General features: G+C 51.1%; 1 protein-coding gene across 3 annotated transcripts; it reads left to right on the top strand.

Annotated features, from left to right (window-relative positions):
• Positions 1-401: 401 nt before the first annotated feature.
• Positions 402-26,839, top strand: DUSP14 (dual specificity phosphatase 14). Of its 3 annotated transcripts, none has more exons than XM_040356124.1 (3): positions 402-498; positions 5,978-6,059; positions 26,075-26,839. In XM_040356124.1, the coding sequence occupies exon 3, from the start codon at positions 26,160-26,162 to the stop codon at positions 26,817-26,819; it is 660 nt and encodes a 219-aa protein (XP_040212058.1). In that variant the 5' UTR covers positions 402-498; positions 5,978-6,059; positions 26,075-26,159; the 3' UTR covers positions 26,820-26,839. The 3 variants fall into 3 exon arrangements, with proteins under 3 accessions (XP_040212058.1, XP_040212060.1, XP_040212059.1); XM_040356125.1 differs by lacking the exon at positions 402-498 and adding an exon at positions 5,552-5,657; XM_040356126.1 differs by lacking the exon at positions 5,978-6,059 and having other exon boundaries at positions 411-498.

The following is a 26,839-nucleotide window of genomic DNA, read 5'->3' as shown; positions in this document are numbered from 1 at the left end:
GGTTGTACAATCAGATTGTATGGGGATCACACATATGGTTGTACAATCAGATTGTATGGGGATCACACATATGGTTGTACAATCAGATTGTATGGGGATCACACATATGGTTGTACAATCAGATTGTATGGTGTATGGGGATCACCCCAATGATATGAAGAGTCCTCAGAGAAGAGTGTATGTAGTGTATGGGGGGCACACTTTAGGGGGAATCTGTGGATTATATCTATAGATTTTAATGATTTCTAGGAGAAAGTCTCTCCCGCGCACACACAATGACACCTCGTTGCCCTGGCAACCGGTAAGACAACGTAATGACGCCGTCAGGGCGGGTCAGAGGGGGTGTGTGCAGCTTCTCCGCCAAGTGATTGGCCGAGGAGCGGACACGTGCGGTTAACCATTTGTGTGCGGGGCCGACGCCCTCCTCCCAGCAGGTAACAGAGGAGGAGGAGGAGGGGCGTGTCATACCGCTGACACTCGCTGTGCACCTGCTGAGGGGTAAATACAGGGGGGAGACTGGGGGAGGGGCGTGTATGGGGTACAGAGGCAGATGGGGCTCCTGTGATCAGAACACCTGGGCAGGTGACACCTCTACAATGGGGGTGACTTTGTACCTGAGATCAGAATACCTGGGCAGATGACACCTCTACAATGCTTGGGGGATGTACACCTGTGATCAGTAAACCTGGGCAGGTGACACCTCTACAATGGGGGTGACTTTGTACCTGAGATCAGAATACCTGGGCAGATGACACCTCTACGATGGGGGTGACTGGGATGTGTACCTGAGATCAGAATACCTGGGCAGATGACACCTCTACGATGCTTGGGGGGGCTGGGATGTACACCTGTGATCAGTACACCTGGGCAGGTGACCTATCTATAATCATGGGTATATGTACAAGCTGTGTACACCTGGACAGGTAACCTATGTAGAACAGTGGGTTTATTGGGGTAACTGATATGTATACCTGGGCAGATGACACCTCTACAATGCTTGGGGGGGCTGGGATGTACACCTGTGATCAGTACACCTGGGGAGGTAACCTATCTATAATAATGGGTATATGTACACCTGGACAGGTAACCTATGTAGAACAGTGGGTATATTGGGTACCTGATATGTATACCTGGGCAGGTAACTTATCTAGATGTATAGGTGTCTGATATGTATATACCTGTTATCAGTAAACCTGGACAGGTAACCTATACTGGAACAGGGGGTGTGGGTGCCTGGTATGTACATCTGGGCAGGCAACCCTTCTAGAACAGTGGGTATATTGGGGTAACTGATATGTACATCTGTGAGCGTTACACCTGGGCAGGTGACCTATCTAAGACGGGGGTGTAGGTGTCTGGCATGTACACCTTGGGAGGTGACCTATCTAGAATAATGGGTATAGGTACCCGCTGTGTACACCTGGGCAGGTAACCTATGTAGAACAGTTGTTATAGGTGCCTGGTATGTATATCTGTGCAGGTAACTATTCTAGAACAGTGGGTATATTGGGGTAACTGATATGTACACCTATGACCATTACACCTGGGCAGGTGACCTATCTAGAACAGTGGGTTTAGGTGGGTGTAATTGTCTGGTATGTACATCCGGGCAGGCAACCTATGTAGAACAGCGAGTATATACCTGGTATGTACACACCTGGGCAGGTAACCATCTAGAAGTGTGGGTATAGCTGCATGGTATGTACACCTGGGCAGGGAACTATCTAAAAGAGTGGGTATAGGTGCATGGTATGTATACCTATGATCAGTACACCTGGGCAGGGAACTATCTAGAAGAGTGGGTATAGGTGCCTGGTATGTATACCTATGATCAGTACACCTGGGCAGGGCACCACCTAGAAGAGTGGGTATAGGTGCCTGGTATGTATACCTATGATCAGTACACCTGGGCAGGGCACCACCTAGAAGAGTGGGTATAGGTGCCTGGTATGTATACCTATGATCAGTACACCTGGGCAGGGCACCACCTAGAAGAGTGGGTATAGGTGCATGGTATGTATACCTATGATCAGTACACCTGGGCAGGGAAACATCTAGAAGAGTGGATATAGGTGCCTGGTATGTATACCTACGATCAGTACACCTGGGCGGGGCACCACCTAGAAGAGTGGGTATAGGTGCATGGTATGTATACCTATGATCAGTACACCTGGGCAGGGCACCACCTAGAAGAGTGGGTATAGGTGCATGGTATGTATACCTATGATCAGTACACCTGGGCAGGGAAACATCTAGAAGAGTGGATATAGGTGCCTGGTATGTATACCTACGATCAGTACACCTGGGCGGGGCACCACCTAGAAGAGTGGGTATAGGTGCCTGCTATGTACACCTGTGACTGTTACACCTGGTGACAGCTGTCCTCCATTTTCTGTCTTGTTGACACGTGACAGGAAGTGACACGGATTGCACTCTATCCAAAACCAAAAGAAAACTTTTGGCTGGAGTTCCCCTTTAAACCAGATTTCCGGATTTCGGGCATGAGCGTAGAGCCGACCCGTGTAGGTAAGTGGACACTTAATTTGATACCAAGCTTTGAGCACGGGTGCTTTATCCCATACAGACCATCGGATTGTTTCTCTTCTATACCATTGTGTGGGGGGGGGGGGTCTCTGTAGAATTCAGGAACTAGTCAGTTCAGTTTTTTGGTCAAAGTGCTTACTTAGCATGACAGCCAGGCAACTAGCATTCTCCAAAGTGTAGCCTCCATGTTTATGACAAAATAACTTCCCCTGTCCCTCATGAATTTAAGGACTGACCATGACTTCACTGTAGTGGCTCCTGCTTGTTGTCTGATCCACAGGACTCAATGGGGTCCCCTGTTCTTCAAGAATCAATGGGGCTGACCATAACTTTACTAGGGTTGCCTCCTATGTGTAGACACATTTACAGGACTCAATGATGTCCTCTGTCCCTCAGGAATCGATAGGCTGGCCATGGCTTCACCATGGTGGCCTCTTGTGGGTGGACAGACCTACACACCTCAGTGATGTCCCCTGGCCACAGCTTTACCATGGTTGCTTTCTGCTTGTGGACATATTTATATACCTCAGTTGTGTCCCCTGTCCCTCATGATTCGATGGGCTGACCATGGCTTTACCATGGTTGCTACCTGCGCATGGACAGATCTACACACCTCATTGATGTCCTCTTTCCCTCACAAATCAGTGGGCTGACCATGGCTTTACCATGGTTATCTGCATGTGGACAGCTACAAACCTCAGTGATGTCCCTATTGTTGAGCGAGAATTGATGGCCTGGCCATGGCTTCACTACGGTGGCCTCTGGCATGTGGACAGATCTACATGATGTCCCCTGTCCCTCATGAATCAATGGGCTGGCCATGGCTTTACCATGGTTGTTTCTTGCGTGTGGACAGATCTACACGCCTTGGCGATGTCACCTGTCCCTCATAAATCAATGAGCTGGCTTTGGTTTCGCCATGGTGGCCCCCTGTGGGTGGAAAGATCTACACACCTCAGTAATGTCTCCTGTTCATCATAAGTCAATGGGCTGACCTTGGCTTCACCATGGTGGCCTCCTGTGAGTGGAAGGATCTGCACACTTCAGTAATGTCTCCCTCATGAATTGATGGACTAGCCCTGGTTTTACCATGATGGCCTCCTGTGAGTGGAAAGACCTACACACCTCAGTAATGTCTCCCTCATGAATCGATGAGCTGGCCTTGGCTTCACCATGGTGGCCTCCTGTGGGTGGAAAGCTCTTTACACCTCAGTGATGTTCCCTGTCCCTCATGACTCAATGGGCTGACATTGGCTTCACCATGATGGCTTCCTGTGAGTGGAAGGATCTGCACACTTCAGTAATGTCTCCCTTATAAATTGATGGGCTGGCCATGGTTTTACCATGGTGGCCTCCTGTGGGTGGACAGATTTACACACCTCAGTAATGTTTCCTGTCCCTCATAAATCAATGGGCTGGCCATGGCTTCACCATGGTGGCCTCCTGTGAGTGGAAGGATCTGAACATGTCAGCAATGTCTCCTTTCCCTCATGAATTGATGGACTAGCCATGGTTTTACCATGATGGCCTCCTGTGAGTGGAAAGACCTACACACCTCAGTAATGTCTCCCTCATGAATCGATGAGCTGGCCTTGGCTTCACCATGGTGGCCTCCTGTGGGTGGAAAGCTCTTCACACCTCAGGGATGTTCCCTGTCCCTCATGAATCAATGGGCTGACCTTGGCTTCACCATGATGGCTTCCTGTGAATGGAAAGACCTACACACCTCAGTAATGTCTCCCTCATGAATCGATGAGCTGGCCGGTGATACATTGCCCCTCATTATCCGAAAGACCTACCTACCTCAGTAATGTCTCCCTCAAGAATCGATGAGCTGGCCTTGGCTTCACCATGGTGGCCTCCTGTGGGTGGAAAGCTCTTCACACCTCAGTGATGTTCCCTCATGAATCGATGAGCTGGCCTTGGCTTCACCATGGTGGCCTCCTGTGGGTGGAAAGACCTACACACCTCAGTGATGTTCCCTGTCCCTCATGAATCAATGGGCTGACCTTGGCTTCACCATGATGGCTTCCTGTGAGTGGAAGGATCTGCACACTTCAGTTATGTTTCTTGTCCCTCATGAATTGATGGGCTGGCCATGGTTTTACCATGGTGGCCTCCTGTGGGTGGACAGATTGGATTTTTTTTTTTTACTGGAAATCCAAATTGGCGTCTTTTATGCTTCAATATTGATGTCTTTGGGGAAGGCCTTCCCACTACACCAGTAGGAAGCCATTTTGTTGATGAATCATTGGTGATTACGGTTGTCGCCTTTCCTGATGTCTTTCTTATCAACAACCTAGGCAAGAAGTCCCATTTATTTTTTATTGGCCCTCCCCTAGACCGGCTTTGTGTTATTTTACCCGGAAGCCATTTTATTTCTCTGTCTAGGAACAAAATGGCTCCTCTTATGCTTTAGGAATGTGATTGGTTCATAAACTTTTATCTAGAGACCCTTTTGTTTTACAACATGGCGTCTGTTACGCCTCAGCGCCCCCTAACTGGTCAACCGGCCTGCATTCCCAGCGTCGCAAAACGCCAAGAGGTGGCGCTTCAATCTGATTCGCCGAGGACCTCCATCCCAAAGCCTCCACACCCCCCCCCCCCCCATTCATTCACTTCCCCAAAAAATTGACATAATTCTTTATTCTGAATGAGGAAAAATATTCTGTCAGAGGGCGTCCTCCTCGCCATTCCTTTACAGACGGTGATACATCACCCCTCATTATCCGATTACACCCCCCCCCTTCCCCTCCTCTCCACTGCTTCACGCTGATTTCCATTTTCAGATGGGCTAAAAGGACCCGTGGGGGGGGGGGTTTAGTTGCCGTGGAAACGCAAATAATCTGACGTCAGCCAAAGCCGATTGGACGAGCGGCGTCTCTCGAGTGATGTCATCGACGTTAACACCTTAACCCCTTGTGCGGCACGGAGGCACCGTGACGTCGGCCGGAAGAGCGCCGCCCCGGCAGATGTAACGCTCTGCAGCGGGGGGGGGGGGGGGAAGCAAGCGCTGCAGACATTGCAGGAGGTGCTGCATTAGTTCATAAGCTTCTAACTAGAAGGTGGTCGCTGCTTTTTGTGGTTAATCACAGACAAGCGTCTGGTAAAAGGTAACGGCACGGCCGCGGTTTAGTCGGGTTATCGGGTGAAGAGGCTTTTTCTGAGCACAGGCTGCAGGGGGGTGGCGGTAAAACGATAGAGGGTAGACGCTTTAAGACAAAAGGTGCAGCGGCGTTGTCCTGCATACAATGCTCTGCGGGAATGGGGGGGGTGGGGGTGTGTAGCGGTGCTGCGGGGCCGCGGGCAGCAATGAGTTAACGGAAGGAGCCGCTTGTGGTATGAATATGTATAGCAGTGAGGGGGCAGTGTGTGTATGTATGTGTCTGCCTATCACACGCCCCCCTCACACCCTGCATCATCTTCTCTGCAGAGCCGTCACATAAAGCCGGAGGAGCAGAGCCACGCACGCTCTACCCGGGGACTGTCACACGACATGAGACGCCACCACACAGGTAAGCCGACCTTTTTCCTTCCCGTACAAGGGTGTATGAAGGCACGCCGGAGCTTGCCACCCACCCCGATCCGCACGCCGGCGTACAACCCAGCTGCAATGTCTCCGGAGCTTGCCACCCACCCCGATCCGCACGCCGGCGTACAACCCAGCTGCAATGTCTATTGATTAATTATTAGTACACTGAGGAGGGGGGGGGGGTCACCTCTTCTGAGTTAACCGGCTTGTCTTATTCATTTGGCAGATTTCGTGGAAAGTCTTTTTTTATTTTTTTGCAGCGCGCTTGTAAAAGAAAGTTCCACGCTTCGTGATTTCGCGGTGATCCGGGTTTTTTTCCGAGAGCGTACGGCCGCGGTGGCAGGAGTGACCGGACGCACACGCGCACGGTCCTCAGCGGTGGGGGGGCAGATTAAACCGACGCGCTGTGATCGAGGACGGAGCGCTGGAAGAATACAATACAGGTGATTGGAGGCTGGGGACTGGCGGGACACCCGAAAAGTGATCTGTGTACACTTTACAGTATGCCCTACTGTACTGCGCTATGGACTAGGGTGGTGCTATATCAATGGGTGTTGGGTAAGGGGATGAGGATAGATAAGCGAAAAAGGATATCTGTATTAGATGATAAGTTCTAAATGCATTGACCGGTGTGCAAGCCGGGGGGGCCAGCAATTTTCTAACACCCATCTATGTGCGTCTACAGTATACCCCTACTGTACTACGCTATGGACTATGGTGGGGCTATATCAGGCTGTAATAGGTGTTCAAGAAGGATTGATGAGAGATGAGGATATCTATATTAAATAAGGAGTTCTAAATGCATGGGTGTGTAACCCGGGAGCCAGCAACTCCCTTACACCCATCTATGTGTGCCTACAGTATACCCCTACTGTACTACGCTATGGACTAAGGTGGTGATATATCAGGATGCAATGGGATGAGAATAGAAAAGCAAAAAATAATATCTGTATTAGATAAGAAGTTCTAAGAAGATCTGTATTAGACGAGGAGTACTAGAATGTGTTAAATGATGTGTTAACCGGGAGCCAGCAACTCCCTTACACCCCATCTAGGTGTGCCTACAGTGTACCCCTACTGTACTACGCTATGGACTATGGTGGTGCTATATCAGGCTGCAATGGGTATTCGATAAGGATTGATAAGAGATAAGGATAGATATTAGATAAGGAGTGCTAAATGCATGGGTGTGTAAACCGGGGCCAGCAACTCCCTTACACCCATCTATGTGTGCCTACAGTGTACCCCATACTGTACTGCGCTATGGATAACGGTGGTGCTATATCGGGCTGTAAGAGGTAGGAGACTGTATTAGATAAGGAGTCCTTGAATGCATTGACTGGCATGTAAGCCAGGGGGGGGGGGGGGCAGCAACTCCCTTACACCCATCTATGTGCGCCTACAGTGTACCCCTACTGTACTACGCTATGGACTATGGTGGTGCTATATCAGACTGTTATCGATATTGGACTGTATTAGATGAGGATATAACAATAGACAGGGATATCCATATTAGATAAGGAGTGATAAATGCATTGACTGGTGTGGAAGCCGGGGGGGCCAGCTACACCCATCTATGTGTGCCTACAGTATACCCTAATACCGTACTACACTATGGACTATGGTGGTGCTATATCAGGTAGGGTGAACAGATTTCCAAACTGTCATTCAGGGACACTCCCCTTCCTAAAAACATATTTTTTTGTATACCTTTATTTGTGACCCCCATAGATTTTACTGGTTCATCATGGGACCTGTAGTTCTTCACTGGTTGGGGGGGGGGGGGTCACATCTTCAGCTCTGAGGGGTTCATGGTGGGACCTGTAGATCTTCACTATTTGGGGGGCGAGAGGTGTTACATCTTCAGCTCTGGGGGGGGGGGGGCATGCTGGATCACACCCCCCTCCCCCAAAGTAAAGGACTACCAGTCCCCCAGCATGAACCCCTGATATCTAAAGATGTGACCCCCCCCAAATTTGAAACTCCCAGGATGTACCCCGTGAGATCTAAGGGTGTGATAGATTTATATAGATTTCACAGGTTCATGCTGGGACCTGTAGTTCTTCACTAGTTGGGGTTCGGGGGGGGGGTGTCACATCTTAAGCTCTGAGGGGTTCATGGTGGGACCTGTAGTCTTTCACTTTTTGGGGTCACATCCCCCCCCCAAAAGTGAGGGACTACAAGTGCCAGCATGAACTCCTAATATCTAAAGCTGTGACCCCCCCCCCCCCCAATTTGAAGGACTACAACACCCAGCATGAACCCCGGCGATCTAAGGGTGTGATCCCATAGATTTCACAGGTTCATGCTGGGACCTGTAGATCTTCACTAGTTGGGGTTCGGGGAGGGGTGTTACATCTTCAGCTCTTCATGCTGGATCATCCTGTCCCGGGCAGGGATGTCTTAATGAGAGGGCACTGCCCAGGGGCCCCAGCTGCATGCATGGCCCTGCACTTCCCCCAAAGCAGCTGGTCCTCTTGAGCCCACACTGCCCTGAACTTGGGTGCCCCATGATGGCACTGAGAGTGATAGATACACAGGGGAGGCAGTCTGCCTCCTACCTACTTGATGTCTGTTTACCTGCACTGTCTCCATTCTAGGGGCCCCAGAGCATTACTTTGCCCAGGGGCCCATGATGCTATTAAGACGGCCCTGGTCCCGGGACATGTGGTCACCCTAATATCAGGCTGTAATAAGTATTGGACCGCATGAGATAAAAGGAGTATTTAGAATTCATCAGACCGGATTGTGAGCCGGGGCGCTGGCAGCGCCCTCACACCCATCTGTGTACTGTTTTTTCCTACAGTGCTGCGCCATGGCATACGGTGGCGCTACGCCAGTCCGTATTGGGTATTGGACAGAATTAGATGAGGACTATTCCGATTTATTTGATTAGATTGTAAACTCGGACCAGCAGCATCCATACACCGATCTACAGTTGCTTACTGTATATCCTACTGTACTGCGCTACGGCATACGGTGGTGTTATATAAAGCGGAGCGAACAGTTCTTCTTGTTTATTGGTACAGCGTGACACCGCCCACATTTACTGCTGAGTCTGCTCCACGGTGTCAGGGATTCATGTGCCGTCCTGTCTGATCCTATACAGCTCTGTACAGGCCCTGCTACATCACGTGACAGCCAGGGGCCACAGCTGGATCAGGTGACAGCCGGGGGCCACAGCTAGATCAGGGATTTCTTTGTAGTTTTGTGCTGTACAAGGCAGACGCTGCTGCACCCTGCCACACAATTGTACATTCCGATCATTGTAGCGTTGTGGGGCCCCAAGGAGTGAAGGGACGTATCTTGCTACAGAGTGAAATGTAGACGCACTGTCCTAGCGCAGTGTATTGGTCCTTGGCATTATTATTTTTTAAATTCTTCTGTGCTTCTCTATGCAATGCAGGCAGACCATGGCTGGTGGGAGGGGCCGGCAGGGTGCTGTACAGAGCTTCCTGAACACATCACATCACAGCACCCTTCCAGGAGCCATCAGCTCTTATGCACTTGGGCAGGAGTTCTGCATTTATATAAAACACTTGATGGGTGACCGTCAGTCTGGAGAAGTGGGTGTTCCCGGGCAAGCTGCATTTGCATAGTTAACGCCCACATGTGATGCTGAGCTTTCGTGATTGGAAGACCTGAAATCCAATGAATGAAAGGGGCGGGTCAGGGACAGTCAGACTGGGTAGGAAAGCGCTAGATCAGTGGTCTCCAAACTGCGGCCCTGGGGCCGGATGTGGCCTTTTGGTTGCATCTATCTGGCCCTTGCGCCACTATTCTATCAATGATTGGCACCAGTGACGGGGCGCTGTTCCTCCCATTGGCCCCAATGACTGGGCGCTGTTCCTCTCATTGGCACCAATAACTGGGCGCTGTTCCTCCCATTGGCCCCAGTGACTGGGCGCTGTTCCTCCCAGTGACTGGGCGCTGTTCCTCCCAGTGACTGGGCGCTGTTCCTCCCAGTGACTGGGCGCTGTTCCTCCCATTGACTGGGCGCTGTTCCTCCCATTGGCCCCAGTGACGGGTCGCTGTTCCTCCCATTGGCCCCAGTGACGGGACGCTGTTCCTCCCATTGGCCCCAGTGACAGGACGCTGTTCCTCCCATTGACCCCAATGACTGGACGCTGTTCCTCCCATTGACCCCAATGACTGGCGCTGTTCCTCCCAGTGACTGGGCGCTGTTCCTCCCAGTGACGGGTCGCTGTTCTTCCCATTGGCCCCAGTGACAGGACGCTGTTCCTCCCATTGACCCCAATGACTGGACGCTGTTCCTCCCATTGACCCCAATGACTGGGCGCTATTCCTCCCATTGACCCCAATGACTGGGCGCTGTTCCTCCCATTGACTGGGCGCTGTTCCTCCCATTGGCACCAGTGACGGGTCGCTGTTCCTCTCATTGGCTCCAATAACTGGGCGCTGTTCCTCCCATTGGCCCCAGTGACGGGACGCTGTTCCTCCCATTGGCACCAATGACTGGGCGCTCTCCCGCTCATTGGCACCATTGCTGTTATTATCACTGATACCAACAATAGGGTACTTAGTATTTCTTCCACTAAAACCAATGATGGGACATTTTTTACTCCCACTGGCCACAGTCTGCCCCCCCTAAAGTCTGAAAGACCGTAAACTGCCCCTTTTGTTTAGTAAGTTTGGAGACCCCTGCGCTAGATGTGGGATCGGAGAATGGAGCGGCGACGTTACTCGTGCGTTCCTGATCCATTCACACAATAAGATGTAGCAGTACTCGCCGTAGTACAAATATTATACTCTGTATACCGGAGGAGTACCGGCACACAATCCGGAATACACGTGGATTGTCATCCACGTGCTCCGGAGACTCTCTGTATAGTGACAGTGAGTCAGATACAAGCGGCGTCGCCCACTCGTCCCTCCCACACATATCGCATCTCCCCCCCGCTCTGCTGCGATTCACCGGATGAGTCACATTGTCGGTGACCGATGCAAAGTGTGCCGTTACCGCCATTCAATCTACGAATACAGCTGCTGACCCCTCGCCCTTCATGACCTCCCTGGGGACTTTTATTACCGTCATGGTGCCGTATTCATAGCCCTAGTTACAGACCTGTCGTGCCAGGTTCCTACTAACCCCCCTCTTCTCTAATATAATCTTGCATACCAGCACCATTATTATTACTTTTGTTCTACTATATGCCTAGAAGTCTGTGGATTACCAACCATCACAATTGCATGAGCTGGTTGGACATCTTGTTCCAAAACCATGACCTTGAATATGGAGCCCCCACCACCCTTTGTGGCTAATAACAGCCTCAGGGAAGGTTTTATACGAGATATTGGGGTGTGTGACTTGTCTGTGGAAATTTGTGCCCGTTTGTGAGGCCGGGAACTGATGTTGAATGAGAAGACCTGGCGCACCATTAACTTGTCCCAGTAGGGTTGGGGCTCTTGAGGTCCTCCACACCAAACTCCCCAAACCATGTCTATATGGAGCTGGATTTATACACAGGGGTACAGTCATGTTCGAACAAAAAAGGGCCCTCACCAAACTTTTACCACAAGGGTGGAAGAGCACAGTAGTCTAAAATATCTTTGGGAGGGTATTTGTGGGTATTTGTGCCCATTTGTGAGGCCGGGAACTGATGTTGAATGAGAAGACCTGGCACACCATTTAACTTGTCCCTAAGGTGTTCAGTAGGGTTGAGGTTGGGGCCCTTGAGGTCCTCCACACCAAACTCCCCAAACCATGTCTATATGGAGCTGGCTTTATACACAGGGGTACAGTCATGTTCGAACAAAAAATGGCCTTCACCAAACTGTTACCACAAGGGTGGAAGAGCACAGTAGTCTAAAATATCTTTGGGGGGTATCTGTGGGAATTTGTGCCCATTTGTGAGGTCAGGTACTAATGTTGAATAAGACCTGGTTCAGAATCCAACTTGTCCCAAAGGTGTTCAGTAGAGTTGAGGTTGGGGCCCTTGAGGTCCTCCACACCAAACTCCCCAAACCATGTCTATATGGAGCTGGATTTATACACAGGGGTACAGTCATGTTGGGACAAAAAAGAGCCTTCACCAAACTTTTACCACAAGGGTGGAAGAGCACAGTAGTCTAAAATATCTTTGGGAGGGTATTTGTGGGAATTTGTGCCCATTTGTGAGGTTGGGTATTGATGTTGAATGAGAAGACCTGGCGCACAATTTAACTTGTCCCTAAGGTGTTCAGTAGGGTTGAGGTTGGGGCCCTTGAGGTCCTCCACATCAAACTCCCCAAACCATGTTTATATGGAGCTGGATTTATACACAGGGGTACAGTCATGTTCGAACAAAAAGGGGCCTTTACCAAACTGTTACCATAAGGGTGGAAGAGCACAGTAGTCTAAAATATCTTTGAGAGGTTATTTGTGGGAATTTGTGCCCATTGGGGAGGTGCCGGGTACTAACGTTGAATATGACCTGGCTCACAATTCAACTTGTCCCAAAGGTGTTCAGTAGGGTTGAGGTTGGGGGCCCTTGAGGTTACTTGAGGTCCACCACACTAAACTCCCCAAATCATGTCTATATGGAGCTGGCTTTATACACAGGGGTACAGTCATGCTGGAACAAAAAAGGGCCTTCACCAAACTGTTACCACAAGGGTGGAAGAGCACGGTAGTCTAAAATATCTTTGGGAGGGTATCTGTGGGAATTTGTACCCATTGGGGAGGTCAGGTACTAATGTTGGCTGAGAAGAACTGGCTCACAATCCAAACTCATGGCTATTGAGGCCACTTGTGGTTCTCCAAACCAAACTCCTCAAACGGTGTCGATTCATACCAAAGGTGTTCAGTAGGGTTGAGAACGGGGCTCTTGAAGACACTTGAGGTGCTCCACACCAAACTTCGGCGCTGGCTTTGTACACAGGGGCACAGTCATGCTGAGACAGGATTGGGCCTTCACCAAACTGTTACCACAAGGGTGGAAGAGCACAGTAGTCTAAAATATCTTTCGGAGGGTATCTGTGTGAATTTGTGCCCATTGGGGAGGTCGGGTACTAATGTTGGCTGAGAAGAACTGGCTCACAATCCAATCTGCCCCACATTTGTTCAGTAGAGATGGTGTCAGAGCTCTTGAGGTCCTCCATATCAAACTCATGGCTCAAGGCCACTTGTGGTTCGCCAAACCAAACTCGTCAAACTGTGTCAATTCATACCAAAGCTGTTTAGTAGGGTTGAGAACGGGGCTCTTGAAGGCACTTGAGGTGCTCTACACCAAACTTCTCAAACTATGGAGCTGACTTTGTACACAGGGGCGCAGTCATGGCAGAAAAGAATTGGGCCTTCACCAAACTGTTAGAAGAGTGGAAGAGCACAGTAGTCTAAAATATCTATGGGAGGGTATCTGTGGGAATTGGATGAGAAGACCAGGCTCACAATCCAACCTGTCCCAAATTTGTTCAGTAGAGCTGGTTTTAGGCCTCGTACACACGACCGAACATGTCTGCTGAAACTGGTCCGTCGGACCAGTTTCCGCGGACATGTCTGACCGTGTGTAGGGCCTACCGGACAGTTTTCCGGCCTAGCGGACAGGTTTCCAGCGGACAAAAGTTTCTTAGCATGCTAAGAAACTTGTCCGCTGGAAGCCTGTCCGTCGGACATGTCCAATGGTTAGTACGACGCATCGGACCTGTCCGCTGGCCCGAAATCCCGCGCATGCGTCAAATTGCTTCGACGCATGCGTGGAAGCATTGAACTCCCGTGTCAGAGAACGTCGGTGTCTTCTACGTCACCGCGTTCTCTGTCCGCGGGGATTTTGGTCTGATGGTGTGTACACACATCAGACCAAAAGATCCCAGCAGACATGTCCGATGAAAACGGTCCGCGGACCGTTTTCATCGGACATGTCTGCTCGTGTGTACAAGGCCTTAGGCCGTGTACACACGGGCAAACATGTACGATGAAAACGGTCCGCCGGACCGTTTTCACCGTACATGTCTGCCTGGGGATTTCTGTACGATGGCTGTACTAACCATCGTACAGAAATCCGCGCGTAAACAATACGCGGGGCGTGTCCGAGGTGTCGCCGCGGCGACGTGGGCGGACCTGCCAGTTAAATGCTTCCACGCATGCGTCAAAGTCATTCAACGCATGCGAGGGATGGCGGGCGCTCGGACATGTACGGTAGGTCTGTACAGACGACCGAACATGTCCGAGCGGGCAGGATTCCAGCGGACTGTTTTAAAACAAGTCCAGGAATATTTGTCCGCTGGGAAAAGGCCCGGCGGGCAAATGTTTGCTGGAATCCTGCACGCTCGGGCCTACACACGACCGAACATGTCTGCTGAAACTGGCCCGCAGACCAGTTTCAGCAGACATGTTTGGTCGTGTGTACGGGGCCTTAGGGTTCTTGAGGTCCTCCATGCCAAACTCATATCTCTTGAGGCCACCTGTGGTTCTCCAAACCAAACTCATTAAACTGTCAATTCACACCAGAGATGTTCAATTGGGTTGGGAACAGGGCTCTTGAGGTGCTCCACACCAAACTTCTCAAACTGTTACCACAAGGTTTGGAAGAGCACAATAGTCTAAAGAGTTTCTGTAGGAATTTGCGCCCATTTATGGGGTCCGGTACTGATGTTGAATGTCAAGACCTGACTCAAAATCGGTGATCCAATTAATTTCAAAGATGTTCGGTAGGGTTGCGGTCATGGCTCTTGAGGCCACTTGTGGTCCTCCACACCAAACACGTGTCTTTTTGTAGCTGGCTTTGTACACAGGGGCCACAGTCATACTGGAACAGAAATGGGCTCTCGCCAAACTGTTACCACAAGGTTTGGAAGAGGTTAATAGTCTAAATTGTCGTTGCACGCTGTAGTATTACAGTGGGAAAAAACATTGCTGGCAAGTAGTCTTCTATTGCAGAGGAGAAGGGTCCGCCTTAGCTGCGGGCAATGTTTATTCTGTTTTGTACTTTGAGCCGCGCCTTTTTGTAGCTGGAGGGGGTACTGGCAGGTAAGTCTGTTTATAATGTACAAATATGCTGCTTATACTTGCACATTATGGCGAAACCCTGACTCGCCCCCCCCCCCCCCCCTGCCAAGTCAAAGCTGCAGTGTTGACATCAGCAGGGAGCGTGAGCTTTGCTGATTGTAGACCTCCAGGTCCGACCCTAGTCAAGAGGCTACAGTAGAGGGTGTATTGGACCTCTGAAGGGAGACTACTGCTTCCACACAGAGAGCAAGAGTCGACACTGTGCCCATTTGTTCCCACTGTGCCCATTGTCACCACTGTGCCCATTATCGCTGCTGTGCCCTGTAAAATGCCCCTTCCCCCGGCACTTACCTTTCTGAAAGTCAGCCATCCTCCTAGTCCTTCCACGTCCCTCGATGTCTTCTCCTGCCCTCGGTGACACTTCAGCCAATCAGGTTACCGATAACCAGAACCTGAACCTGATTTCCTGAGACGCCTGTCAGTCTTATCCAAGGAACGCACCCCCGTACGTTCCCTGGATAAGCATCCAGAAGGCTGAGGGCTGTACTCGGAAAGCCTATCGGAGCCGCTGGCTCTGATAGGCACTTCCGCACAGCCAACCAGCTGCCGTTATTCAGGTGGCCGGCGCTCAAGGTCCGGCCATCTGAATAGACCAGCGGCCGGCAACAATAACATAGATTCGTGCAATGCATGAATCTATATTATTGTAATCAGTGGCGGTGCGCGAGCCAGAGGGGGCGGCGCTCCAGCGCCCTCTATAGACGCACCGCCACTGTTGAAAACCAAAAAGGCAATTTGGGTTTATTCTAAAACTCCAATTAGAGTCTGCTAGGAAAGTTGATACACATCAAACCAAGAGTGAGACCCATCTGGTCCTGAGTCTGGAAAAGGGGTGTTGGTTTTGGGGCAGTATGTGAGGGTACCCCAGAATTGGCAACTAGCAGTCAAGCCATGGCAGCTCCGGATAACGTCTCAGACTTTGACAAGTAAAAGGTTCCCTAGCAGAAGGCTAATCTTGAAACTTTCAATTTCACTGCTTACACCTTCAGCTGTTGGCATGCTCCTCGTTGGACGATGACCCGTTTCTTTGTTTCCAGAACTCTTTTTCTAACAGACGGGCCCCTTTACTAACCATGGTGCCAGCTCATGCACTTCCAAGTACCCCGGTCTGCTATCATATCTAATATACTTGGCAACTCTTTGACTGCACTATGAATGTATAATAAGAGTGGCGTTGGCTCCTTGCCGATGGACGAAGTACTATTAGGTAGATTCACGTAGCTTGGCTTAAACTTACGGCGGCGTAGCTTAGCGTGTTTAGGCTACGCCGCCGTAAGTTAGCTAGGCAATTACATGATTCACAATGTACTTGCCTTCTAAGTTACGGCGGCGTAGCCTAAAGCAGGCGGGCGTAAGGGCGCCTAATTCAAATGTGTGTAAGGGGGCGTGTTTTATGCTAATGTGGCTTGACCTTACGTTTTTGACGTTTTTGTTTTTAACTGCGCATGCGCCGGGCGCCTACATTTCCCAGTGTGCATTGCGGCTAAGTACGCTGCACGGGCCTATTGATTTTGACGTGGACGTAAACGACGTAAATCCCGATTCACGGATGACTTACGCAAACGACGTAAAAATTTAGAATTTCGACGCGGGAACGGCGGCCATACTTGACATTACTATTCCAACTAGGGCTAAGCTCTAACTTTAGGCGGCCTATCTCTAACGTAAACGAGGTAAAAGTACTGCGTCGGCCGGGCGTACGTTCGTGAATCGGCGTATCTACTCATTTACATATTCTACGCCGACCGCAATGGAAGCGCCACCTAGCGGCCATCCGAAATATTGCAACCTAAGATAGGACGGCGCAAGCCGTCGTATCTTAGATATGTTTAAGCGTATCTCTGATTGAGCATACGCTTAAACATAAGTCGGCGTAGATTCTGAGTTAGGTCGGCTTATCTACTGATAAGCCGGCCTAACTCTTTGTGAATCTGGCCCTATGTTCCCATTGTTTCTGTATATTTTTGATATGTGACAAGTCGCTTCATTCTTTTTGGATAAATGTTTCTTAAATAAAGAACTGTTCCAGAATGTCAATTCTATAGAACAAGTGCGGTAGAAACCCTGGAGGTAGTTAAAGGGTAGGTTGAAAGATGATTGGGAACTTGGAGGGTCATGGATGGGTTTGTAGATTGAAAGTGGTGCAAGATGGTCTGATTTCTGAAGGCCTTTCTGTTTTATCACTATACTGGGTTAGGATGATAAAATATAGACCCCCCTCGGCCTTTTCCGTGAGGACACGTCCCACCTCCTGCTGAGCAGACGTCAGTAAACATGGCTGACTGGTTCACAGAGCACAGCCGGTCATCCTTCACATACTGGCACAAGATGAATAACCGTCCTGTTGTCTCGCCTTGCTGGCTCCAGCCGGCCCTCACATTCCTGAACGCTAGCCTCGTCCACACCCAGTGACCCTGGACAAGCTACAGCTAGATTATTTACCCCCCTTGTAGAAATCCCTGCATCAAAACCAGAGGCTAGACAAGTGCTTCTGTGGACTACCTGAACCAACCACTTACCCATATCTATGTCCTTGTATCCCCCCTTTCCATAAATAAAAACTCCACACATATTATCCTTGAATGGACGTAGGGGTCGGCCACAGCTTTATTTGTTAAAACATAAACAACATCTGTTTAACCTTAATACCATCTTATGGTAAATTACCAAGGGGGGGGGAAGCAACCAGCCAGCCGCCGGCCTAAACCGCCGGGCATAAAAGCCTTCCCCCTTTTCCTTTATTATTATTACCGCCAGCTGTGACTTAACAATAAATATCTCACTTAAACACGATAACAAGGCCTGTAAAACCAAAGCCATAAAACGTAAACCGTACGGGATAACCACCGTCATAACACCACCGTAACATTTGTTACTCGCACATTTCCATATTTTTTTTTTTTTTAACAATATATATCCTTTTATTTCCTTTGTTTTTTTTTTTTTTTTTTTTAAACCACCTAAGCTGTTGGATAAAACGGGAAAAACCAGGGGAGGGAGGGCGGGAATCTCACTTGCTGGGGGCTGCTGCAGGTAAGAGGAAGAAGGTGGGAGGGAAATCCCCCCTTAAAGCCTTGGTCACATGCTCCCCAAAACCCACCCCCTCGTTCTTGTTTAATTGGTCCTGTCTGCCTTGTAAAACCCACCCTCCCAGAGGGAGGGAGGGAGGAAGGGGGGGAACTAAAGGGGAGAGACACATTTAACCCTTTCCTGGACTGTCCCATTACCTCAGGCAGTCCGTGGCACCTAGCCCTACTTGGGCCGGTGCCCACCAGACTACCTGAACCAACCACTTACCCATATCTATGTCCTTGTATCCCCCCTTTCCATAAATAAAAACTCCACACATATTATCCTTGAATGGACGTAGGGGTCGGCCACAGCTTTATTTGTTAAAACATAAACAACATCTGTTTAACCTTAATACCATCTTATGGTAAATTACCAAGGGGGGGGGAAGCAACCAGCCAGCCGCCGGCCTAAACCGACGGGCATAAAAGCCTTCCCCCTTTTCCTTTATTATTATTACCGCCACAGGAGGAGCACAGCCCCTCAAACTGGGCTCCGACCCCCACCCAAAATATAAAGGGCCTGTTCTATGCCGTCCTGAAGACCATAAAAAAAAAAAAGATATCGAGCCCGATATCGTTAAGATGGACTCCATCCTGACCCATGAGCCGCCTGTTGTCCCCTTCCAGCTGCCTGTGCCTCACCACTATCCCTGATCTGGCCCTGACATGCGTGCGTTAATTGTCCTACGAGCCCTCTCAATTGCTGCCGCATCCCTATCCTCCTGCCAGGTGACCCGAGGGATAATTTCAGACCAGACCAACATCATTTCTGAAAAAAGAAAAACCATCCGTTCCAAATCCATTCTCATCAGGGTAATGATTTCCGGAACCCGCAGGGAGCGAATGTCGTTCCCCCCTGCATGGATAACCAACACCACCGGCGTCCGAGACACGCCGCCAATTTGAATTGCTTCCATCAGTATCCGCGACCAGGGGAGACCCCCAATACCTCTCCAATGAACCTGCACCGGAAACGGGACCTGCCGCCCGGCCGACAAATGGCCCTCTGCGCGGCCCGATGGATATAAGAATGGCCCAGAATGTGCACCACCGGCGCACTAGGACCTGAAAAAGGGGGAAAAAACATTATAACAACAATTCCGGGCGAACATAGCCTGCATAGCACCCCGACTTCCACCTACCAATTCTTTGAATGTCACCCATCGCCAATCCGGCCCTTGCCGCTTCCGTAGCCGCACCAATTCTGAACGAATGTGTGCCAAAATTGCTCGCTGAAAACCCCGCAGCCACAAGGCAGCGTTTGAAAACCGCACTGAACTGGTCCGCGTAAGGGGGGGCCCCAGAAGCATGCACCAAAAACTTTTTCCCAACAGGACTCACCTTCAGGAACTCCGTTACCATGGCAACTGGACAGAGCGTCCCCCCCACCGCCCCAAGGCGTAGCCAAGAACCTTTCCCAAGCTGGTCTGTTTTGGACTTTCTCACCCGGACTTGTACCACCCCGTTAGACAGTAGGACGTCATCCCTAAAAAGGCCCCGGGACCAGTAGCCGAGGACGCCACCAGTTCGCTTACCCGTAACGCTCCGAAAAAACCAAGCAAAACGCCGTAGAAAAAGGAGCCCCTCGTAAGGAGAGGAACATACCGTAAATGTTGCCCCGACAAGAGAATTCAGCAAGGCAAAGGAAATTGGACGCCTACCGTCCCTTTTCCCGTGCACCTTCCGCCAACCCTTTAAAGCTTGCAAGACACTGAAATGTTTTGTGCAATCCTGTCAACCGCGAAGCTTTAGGTGAAAACCAACTCCCCCCATGCGGCGTTGAGCCACCGCAGCGGAACATCCAGAAAGCTCCAAACACAAGAGACAATCCACCGTACCTGAAAACGGACCCTCCCACAGGAAGCCACGTCCCTGTCACCCGCCACCCCTGACCAGGCATTCCATGCCTTACCATGATTGGACCAGGTAGCCGGAGTCACCGAAGCAGCAATGAGTGGCATCAAATTCCCGACACCAGGGTCCACAGGGATCTCGGGCAAGGCAGACCGTCCTGATCCGCCCCCGGGCAAAGATTCCGAAACTCCTGGAAACGAAACAGTAAGTCAGCGATAACGTTATCTACACCGGGAACATGACGAGACCTGAACCAGATATTATATTCCAGACACCTGAGTACCAGGTGACGGAGCAGGGCCAAAACCGGCAGCGTAGAGGAAGACAGACCATTGATGCAATGCACTACACTGCTATTGTCGGTCCAGAAGCAGACCTTCTTGTCCCTGAGCTGCTCCCCCCAAAGTTCAACCGCCACCACGATGGGAAAAAGCTCAAGGAGAGTCAGGTTGCGACATAAACCCTGCTCCTGCCACTCTAAAGGCCACGACTCTGCGCTCCAACTTGACCCGAGAATAGCGCCGTACCCAACCGAACCAGCCGCATCGGTGAAAGGAGACAATTCCTGATTGCCTACTTCGTCCGACAGGAAGCACGTGCGCCCGTTGTATGTGCCCAAAAAACGCCGCCACACTGACAGGTCCGCTCTTAGTGAAGAAGTCAGTCGTATGCGATGCTCCGGCCTCTTGGCACCCCTGGTGGCCAGAGACAGCCGACGCGAAAAAACCCGACCCATTGGCATGATACGGCATACAAAGGCGAGGAGGCCCAACAGCGACTGCAATTGGCGCAGAGTAACTTTTTCAACCGTGCAAAACCCGTTAATCAAACCCAATAGCTTCTCGAGCTTGTCCGCCGGTAACCTAAAGACCATCTCGAGGGAATCGATTTCAATGCCCAGAAAAGACAGCCTGGTGGCTGGGCCCTCCGTTTTTTCAGCGGAAAGCGGAACCCCAAACCGGCTCATCAAAGCACAGAAAGAGTCAAGTAGAAAACGACACTGAGAGGATTCGGCCGGGGCAACTATCAGGAAGTCATCCAGATAATGAATGATGGATCTACAACCCGTTGCACATCGCACCACCCATTCCAAAATGAACTGAACATTTCGAAGTAGTGGCACGATATGGAACAGCCCATAGGCAAACAAGTGTCATAATAGAAGAGGCCATCCACACAGCAACCCAGAAGGTGGTAACAATCCGGGTGCACCGGCAGCAACCTGAAAGCAGATTCAATGTCAGTTTTAGCCATCAGGGCACCTATGCCAGCCCGTCGGACCAACAATACAGCCTTATCAAAGGAGACATAGGAAACAGACGCCTCCTCTTTAGAGATGCCGTCGTTGACCGATGAACCCCTGGGATAAGATAAATGGTGGATTAACCGAAACTTACCGCTCTCCTTCTTGGGTACCACTCCCAAGGGAGAAACCCTCAGATTAGGAAACGGCGGGGATAAAAATGGACCCTCAATGCGACCCAAATTGCCTCCTTACTAACCTTGTCCCGCAGAGCATCCGGGTAAAGAGTAGCCGATATCAAATTGCCAGACAGTTGGTGTGAATCTGAGGGAATGAAGGGGATAAGAAAACCATACAAAAAGCCGATGCGCAACAATTCTGCCTCGGATCTATTGGGGTAACGGTCTAGCCAGGGGAGCATCTCTTCCACGCTCACCGGCGTCTTTTCCTTCAACAGGCCCTGCAACCCTTTGCGCCGGTTTTGCTCCGCGGGGGCAGCGAACTGCTCCGTGGGCACCACCGCAAGAGGAACACTCGTGCTTAAACTTGCACAAGCCGTAGAACTTGCAATGACCCTCGTTAAAGAGCCAGCATGTTCCGGGTCTCTTTGTGGCCGCTGCGCCCTGCTGGTTTGCGGAGGAGGCAGCGGCCCCGCCAAGAAAGGGAGTCTGTCTCTGCGCCATCATAAGCCGCAGCCAGACATCCGTCGCTTTGCAGCCCCATCCCACCTCGGGTTGTAACACCAAGCGCCTTCTGAACTCTTCGTCATATTTCCACCAGGCGCTGCCGCCATGTGACTTGTAGGCATTGTATACTGAGTCCAAATAACGAAGAGCTCCGAACAGCGTTCGGGGTGTTTTTCCCCCATAATACCCCCCAGCACAGCGAAAGCCTGCAGCCAGTTACCTATCGTCCTGGCCACCCGGGGTCTACGCTCGAATGACTTGTCAGTATATGGCTTGCGCTCCCTATCAATGGTGTGCTGATCAGCTGAAACCAAAGACCATATATCTATGTACTTATTCTCCCATATCTTTTGTTTGATGTCTTCACTAACGTGCGCCCCTAGCGGGCTAATCCCACAGAAAAAGGCCTCCTTGTGCACACCGGCCCTTGGCGGAGACGGGGGCCGTTTACCCAAAGGAGGCGAAACCACCCCCTGGGAGCCGGGCTCCAGCTGCGTCAATAAAGCCCTTAAAGCCGGTACCAAAGCATGCGCCCCACCCCCGGCCCCTGCGAAGTCAAACTCACCGTTAACTGCCGAAGATGGAGGAGGAGGAGGGACCACTGGAGGTATGGCAGCTGACACCACCGAAGAATCGGATGCGGGAACGGGCGGAAGGAAAGCCGGAACTGAAGAGGGAGCCACCAAAACCGTCGTGGCCACGGGAGCCACAGAGGATGCTGGCACGCCGGACGGCTGGTCCGCGTGAGAAGGCCGCCTGGAGCGCCTCGATGAACCCTGTCTAGACCTAAGCCTGCCCTCGCGGTCCCTGGATCGGCTCCTGGAGGAACCACCAGATGAGGATGGTGACCCCCACCGGGAGGATCTGGATCTCCGCCAGTACCTGCTGTGACGCCTGGGGGATCTGTGGCGACGGCTTCTGCTGTACCGGCCGTGCCGCCCAGAGCTGCGCGACGAGGATCTGGAGTGTGACCGCATCTCCCGTCTACGGGACCGATCGCTCCTGTGACTCGCGGAACGGGGGGGGGGATAGCGGGGGTGTTCAGCCGAGGAGAGGGAGGCACTATGTCCGGATCTGGGCCTGCAGCTGAAGGTGCCTGGGGGGGGGGGGGGTTGTGAGCACATGGCCAGGATGGGACAGCACATCCACTGCTAAATCAGTGGAGGGAAGAGCTGCAGTGGAGGGGACAACTGCAGCAGCAGGGGTGGAGGGGGGGTCAGCAACTAAGCCAGCCTCCTCGCTACTCGAGGAGCTGGAACCACTCACCACAGCATTGCCCATGATGGAAAACAGGGAGGGGGACAGGCACATACTTTGTGCAGGCACCCGAGGATCAGAAGAGGAAGGGGCGGGGCTACCGCCCGCTCGGGCGGAGGCCACGCCCCCTCGGGCGGAGGCCACGCCCCCTCCACCCGTTTTTCCAAAATCAGGTACAGCGGTGCCTCTGCGCCGCTGTAAAGCCTTGGGGGGACTGGGACTCAGCCTCACAGGCGGTCGGGTGGCCCTGCGAGGAGCCCGACGACCCCTTACCTGATCATCCGCAGTCGGGCACGGCGAGGGGGACGGTCCAGGCATCCCCAGGTCGGTGGTGATGCGAGCCAGGAAGCCTCCATCGGACCGCACCCGCTCCCGGATCAAACCCAGCAGATCTTCAGCCATGACACAGCCAAGGAAGGTAGGGAATCTCACTTGCTGGGGGCTGCTGCAGGTAAGAGGAAGAAGGTGGGAGGGAAATCCCCCCTTAAAGCCTTGGTCACATGCTCCCCAAAACCCACCCCCTCGTTCTTGTTTAATTGGTCCTGTCTGCCTTGTAAAACCCACCCTCCCAGAGGGAGGGAGGGAGGAAGGGGGGGAACTAAAGGGGAGAGACACATTTAACCCTTTCCTGGACTGTCCCATTACCTCAGGCAGTCCGTGGCACCTAGCCCTACTTGGGCCGGTGCCCACCAAAACCGTAAATTCCAGCATCCCATCCCAAAACACTTGTAGGCCTGGGCGCAAAATATAAAATGGGGCAACACGACTTCCCTTTAGTAATTGTACACCATAAGGACCGCCTCCTGCACATATACATCGGCAGAATGGCACGGCTGGGCACAAGCACGTACAGGTACGTCCTCTTTAAGTGACCAGCCGCGGGCGCGCGCGCTCCGTGACCCGCGGACCCGATCGCCGCTGGAGTCCCGCGATCGGTCCCCGGAGCTGAAGAACGGGGAGAGCTGTGTGTAAACACGGCTTCCCCGTTCTTCACAGTGGCGCCGTCATCGATCGTGTGATCCCTTTTTATAGGGAAACGCAATCGATGACGTCACACCTACAGCCACACCCCCCTACAGTTAGAAACACAAATGAGGTCACACTTAACCCCTTCAGCGCCCCCTTGTGGTTAACTCCCAAACTGCAATTGTCATTTTCACAGTAAACAATGCATTTTTAATGCATTTTTTGCTGTAAAAATGCCAATGGTCCCAAAAATGTGTCAAAATTGTCCGAAGTGTCCGCCATAATGTCGCAGTCACAAAAAAAATCGCTGATCTCCACCATTAGTAGTAAAAAAAAAAATTATAAAAATGCAATAAAACTATCCCCTATTTTGTAAACGCTATAAATTTTGCGCAAACCAATCGATAAACGCTTATTGCGATTTTTTTTTTTTTTTTTTACCAAAAATAGGTAGAAGAATATGTATCGGCCTAAACTAAGGAACATTTTTTTTTAAATATTTTTTGGGGATATTTATTTTAGCAAAAGGTAAAAAATATTGCATTTTTTTCAAAATTGTTGCTCTATTTTTGTTTATAGCGCAAAAAATAAAAACCGCAGAGGTGATCAAATACCACCAAAAGAAAGCTCTATTTGTGGGAAAAAAAGGACGCCAATTTTGTTTGGGAGCCACATCGCACGACCGCGCAATTGTCAGTTAAAGCGACGCAGTGCCGAATTGCAAAAACTGGCCGGGTCCTTTTAGCTGCCTAAAGGTCCGGGTCTTAAGTGGTTAATAACACACACAGAATGCTGTACTTCTGAGCATCAGCTGGGCCATATAACATAGTGTGATGTCACTGCTCCGACTCTCCACCTTGTCCAATCAGAGAACGCTTAGCAGTCATTGTGCTGATGCAACACAATCTCTAAATGACGCCCATGCTGAGCAGGTGGAGATGCACTTGAAGTTAATAAGGCCAGGCAGGGACATATAGGCCCAGCTTCTCGTAGAATGGCGTAAAACTCGGCGGGCGTAACGTATCTGATTTACGTTACGCCGCCGCAAGTTTTACAGGCAAGTGCTTTATTCACAAAGAACTTGCTTGTAAAGTTGCGGCGGCGTAGCGTAAATCACCCGGCGCAAGCCCGCCTAATTCAAAGTAGCCGGGTAGGGGGCGTGGAGCATTTAAATTAAGCGCGTTCCCGCGCCGAACATACTGCGCATACGCCGTCCGAAAAATATCCCAGGGTGCATTGCTCCAAATGACGTCGCAAGGTTTTGACGTGAACGTAAATGGCGTCCAGCCCCATTCACGGACGACTTACGCAAACTACGTAAATTTTTTAATTTCAACGCAGGAACGACGGCCATACTTAACATTAGTTGCCCCTCATATAGCAGGCGCAACTTTATGCCGCGCAAACCTAACGTAAACGTCGAAACTTCACTGCGTTGACCACACGTACGTTCGGGAATTCGCGTATATCGAGCTAATTTGCATACTCGAAGGGGAAAACGACGGAGGCGACACCTAGCGGCAAAAAAAAATGGATTTAAGATCCGACAGCGTAAGAGCCTTTCGCCTGTCGGATCTAATGGATATCTATGCGTAACTGATTCTAAGAATCAGTCGCATAGATACGACGGCCCAGATTAGGACTTACGACGGCGTACATGGCGTTGCGCTGTCGTAAGCCCTTTGAGAATCTGGGCCATAGTTAGAGTCTTGAGAATGTAACACATTCCTTATGCACAAAAGAGAAGGGCAGGGCAAATCAACGTGACTTTTGGCAGGTTACTGTATAAATATTTTATCATTTTTTTCTGTTATTTTGGCCTCTGAGAAGGTCATTATGTGGCTCATGTCTTTGACTACTTGTGTCATTACATCAGTGATCCTTACGTTTTTGTCTCTTCTGCCCCCCCTGTAGGTTGCAGAAAGTGACTGCTGAACGAAACGGAAGAAGAGAAGTCGGACCCTCAGCTCGCTCTCCGTCTTACAAAGATCCCCTCTATATGCCCCTGCAGCTGCCCACCATGAATTTTCGCAGCCACCGGCTACTGCGCCGCTCTCCTCCGCCTCCCCCGGCGATCTCCAGCAAACCCACCCCAGTCGGCGGGACTTCTAGCAGCGGACTGTCCAACTTGAGCAGTATCGCCCAGATCAGCCCCTGCCTGTACCTCTCCAGCGGGAACGCAGCAGGCAGCCGCCAACTGGTCTACGCCCGCAACGTCACCTGCATCGTCAACGCCACCCTCGAGATCCCCAACTCCAACTGGCCAGACGTCGACTACATAAAAGTGCCGGTGCCCGATCTACCACACGCCCCGTTGGCGCTGTACTTTGACTCCGTGGCGGACAGGATTCATCAAAATGGAAAGAGGAACGGCAGGACTCTGGTGCACTGCGTGGCAGGGGTAAGCCGTTCGGCCACCCTCTGCATCGCCTACCTGATGAAGTATCACCGCCTGTCCCTTCTAGATGCCCACCAATGGGTCAAGACCAGGCGGCCCGTGGTACGGCCGAATGCTGGATTCTGGCAGCAGCTGATCCAGTATGAGAAGAAGCTGTTTGGCAAAAACACTGTACGATTGGTGCCATCGCCACTAGGACTTATACCTGATATATACGAGAGAGAAACCCGTAATCTCATCCCTGTATGGGGCTTCAGATAAAGAGGACCTCTTTTCTCAAA

This window comes from Rana temporaria, chromosome 6, assembly GCF_905171775.1.
Source record: "Rana temporaria chromosome 6, aRanTem1.1, whole genome shotgun sequence".
Classification (NCBI taxonomy): domain Eukaryota; kingdom Metazoa; phylum Chordata; class Amphibia; order Anura; family Ranidae; genus Rana; species Rana temporaria.
The sequence above is the reverse complement of the archived record's forward strand: the minus strand, read 5'-3'. Positions and strand labels throughout refer to the sequence as shown.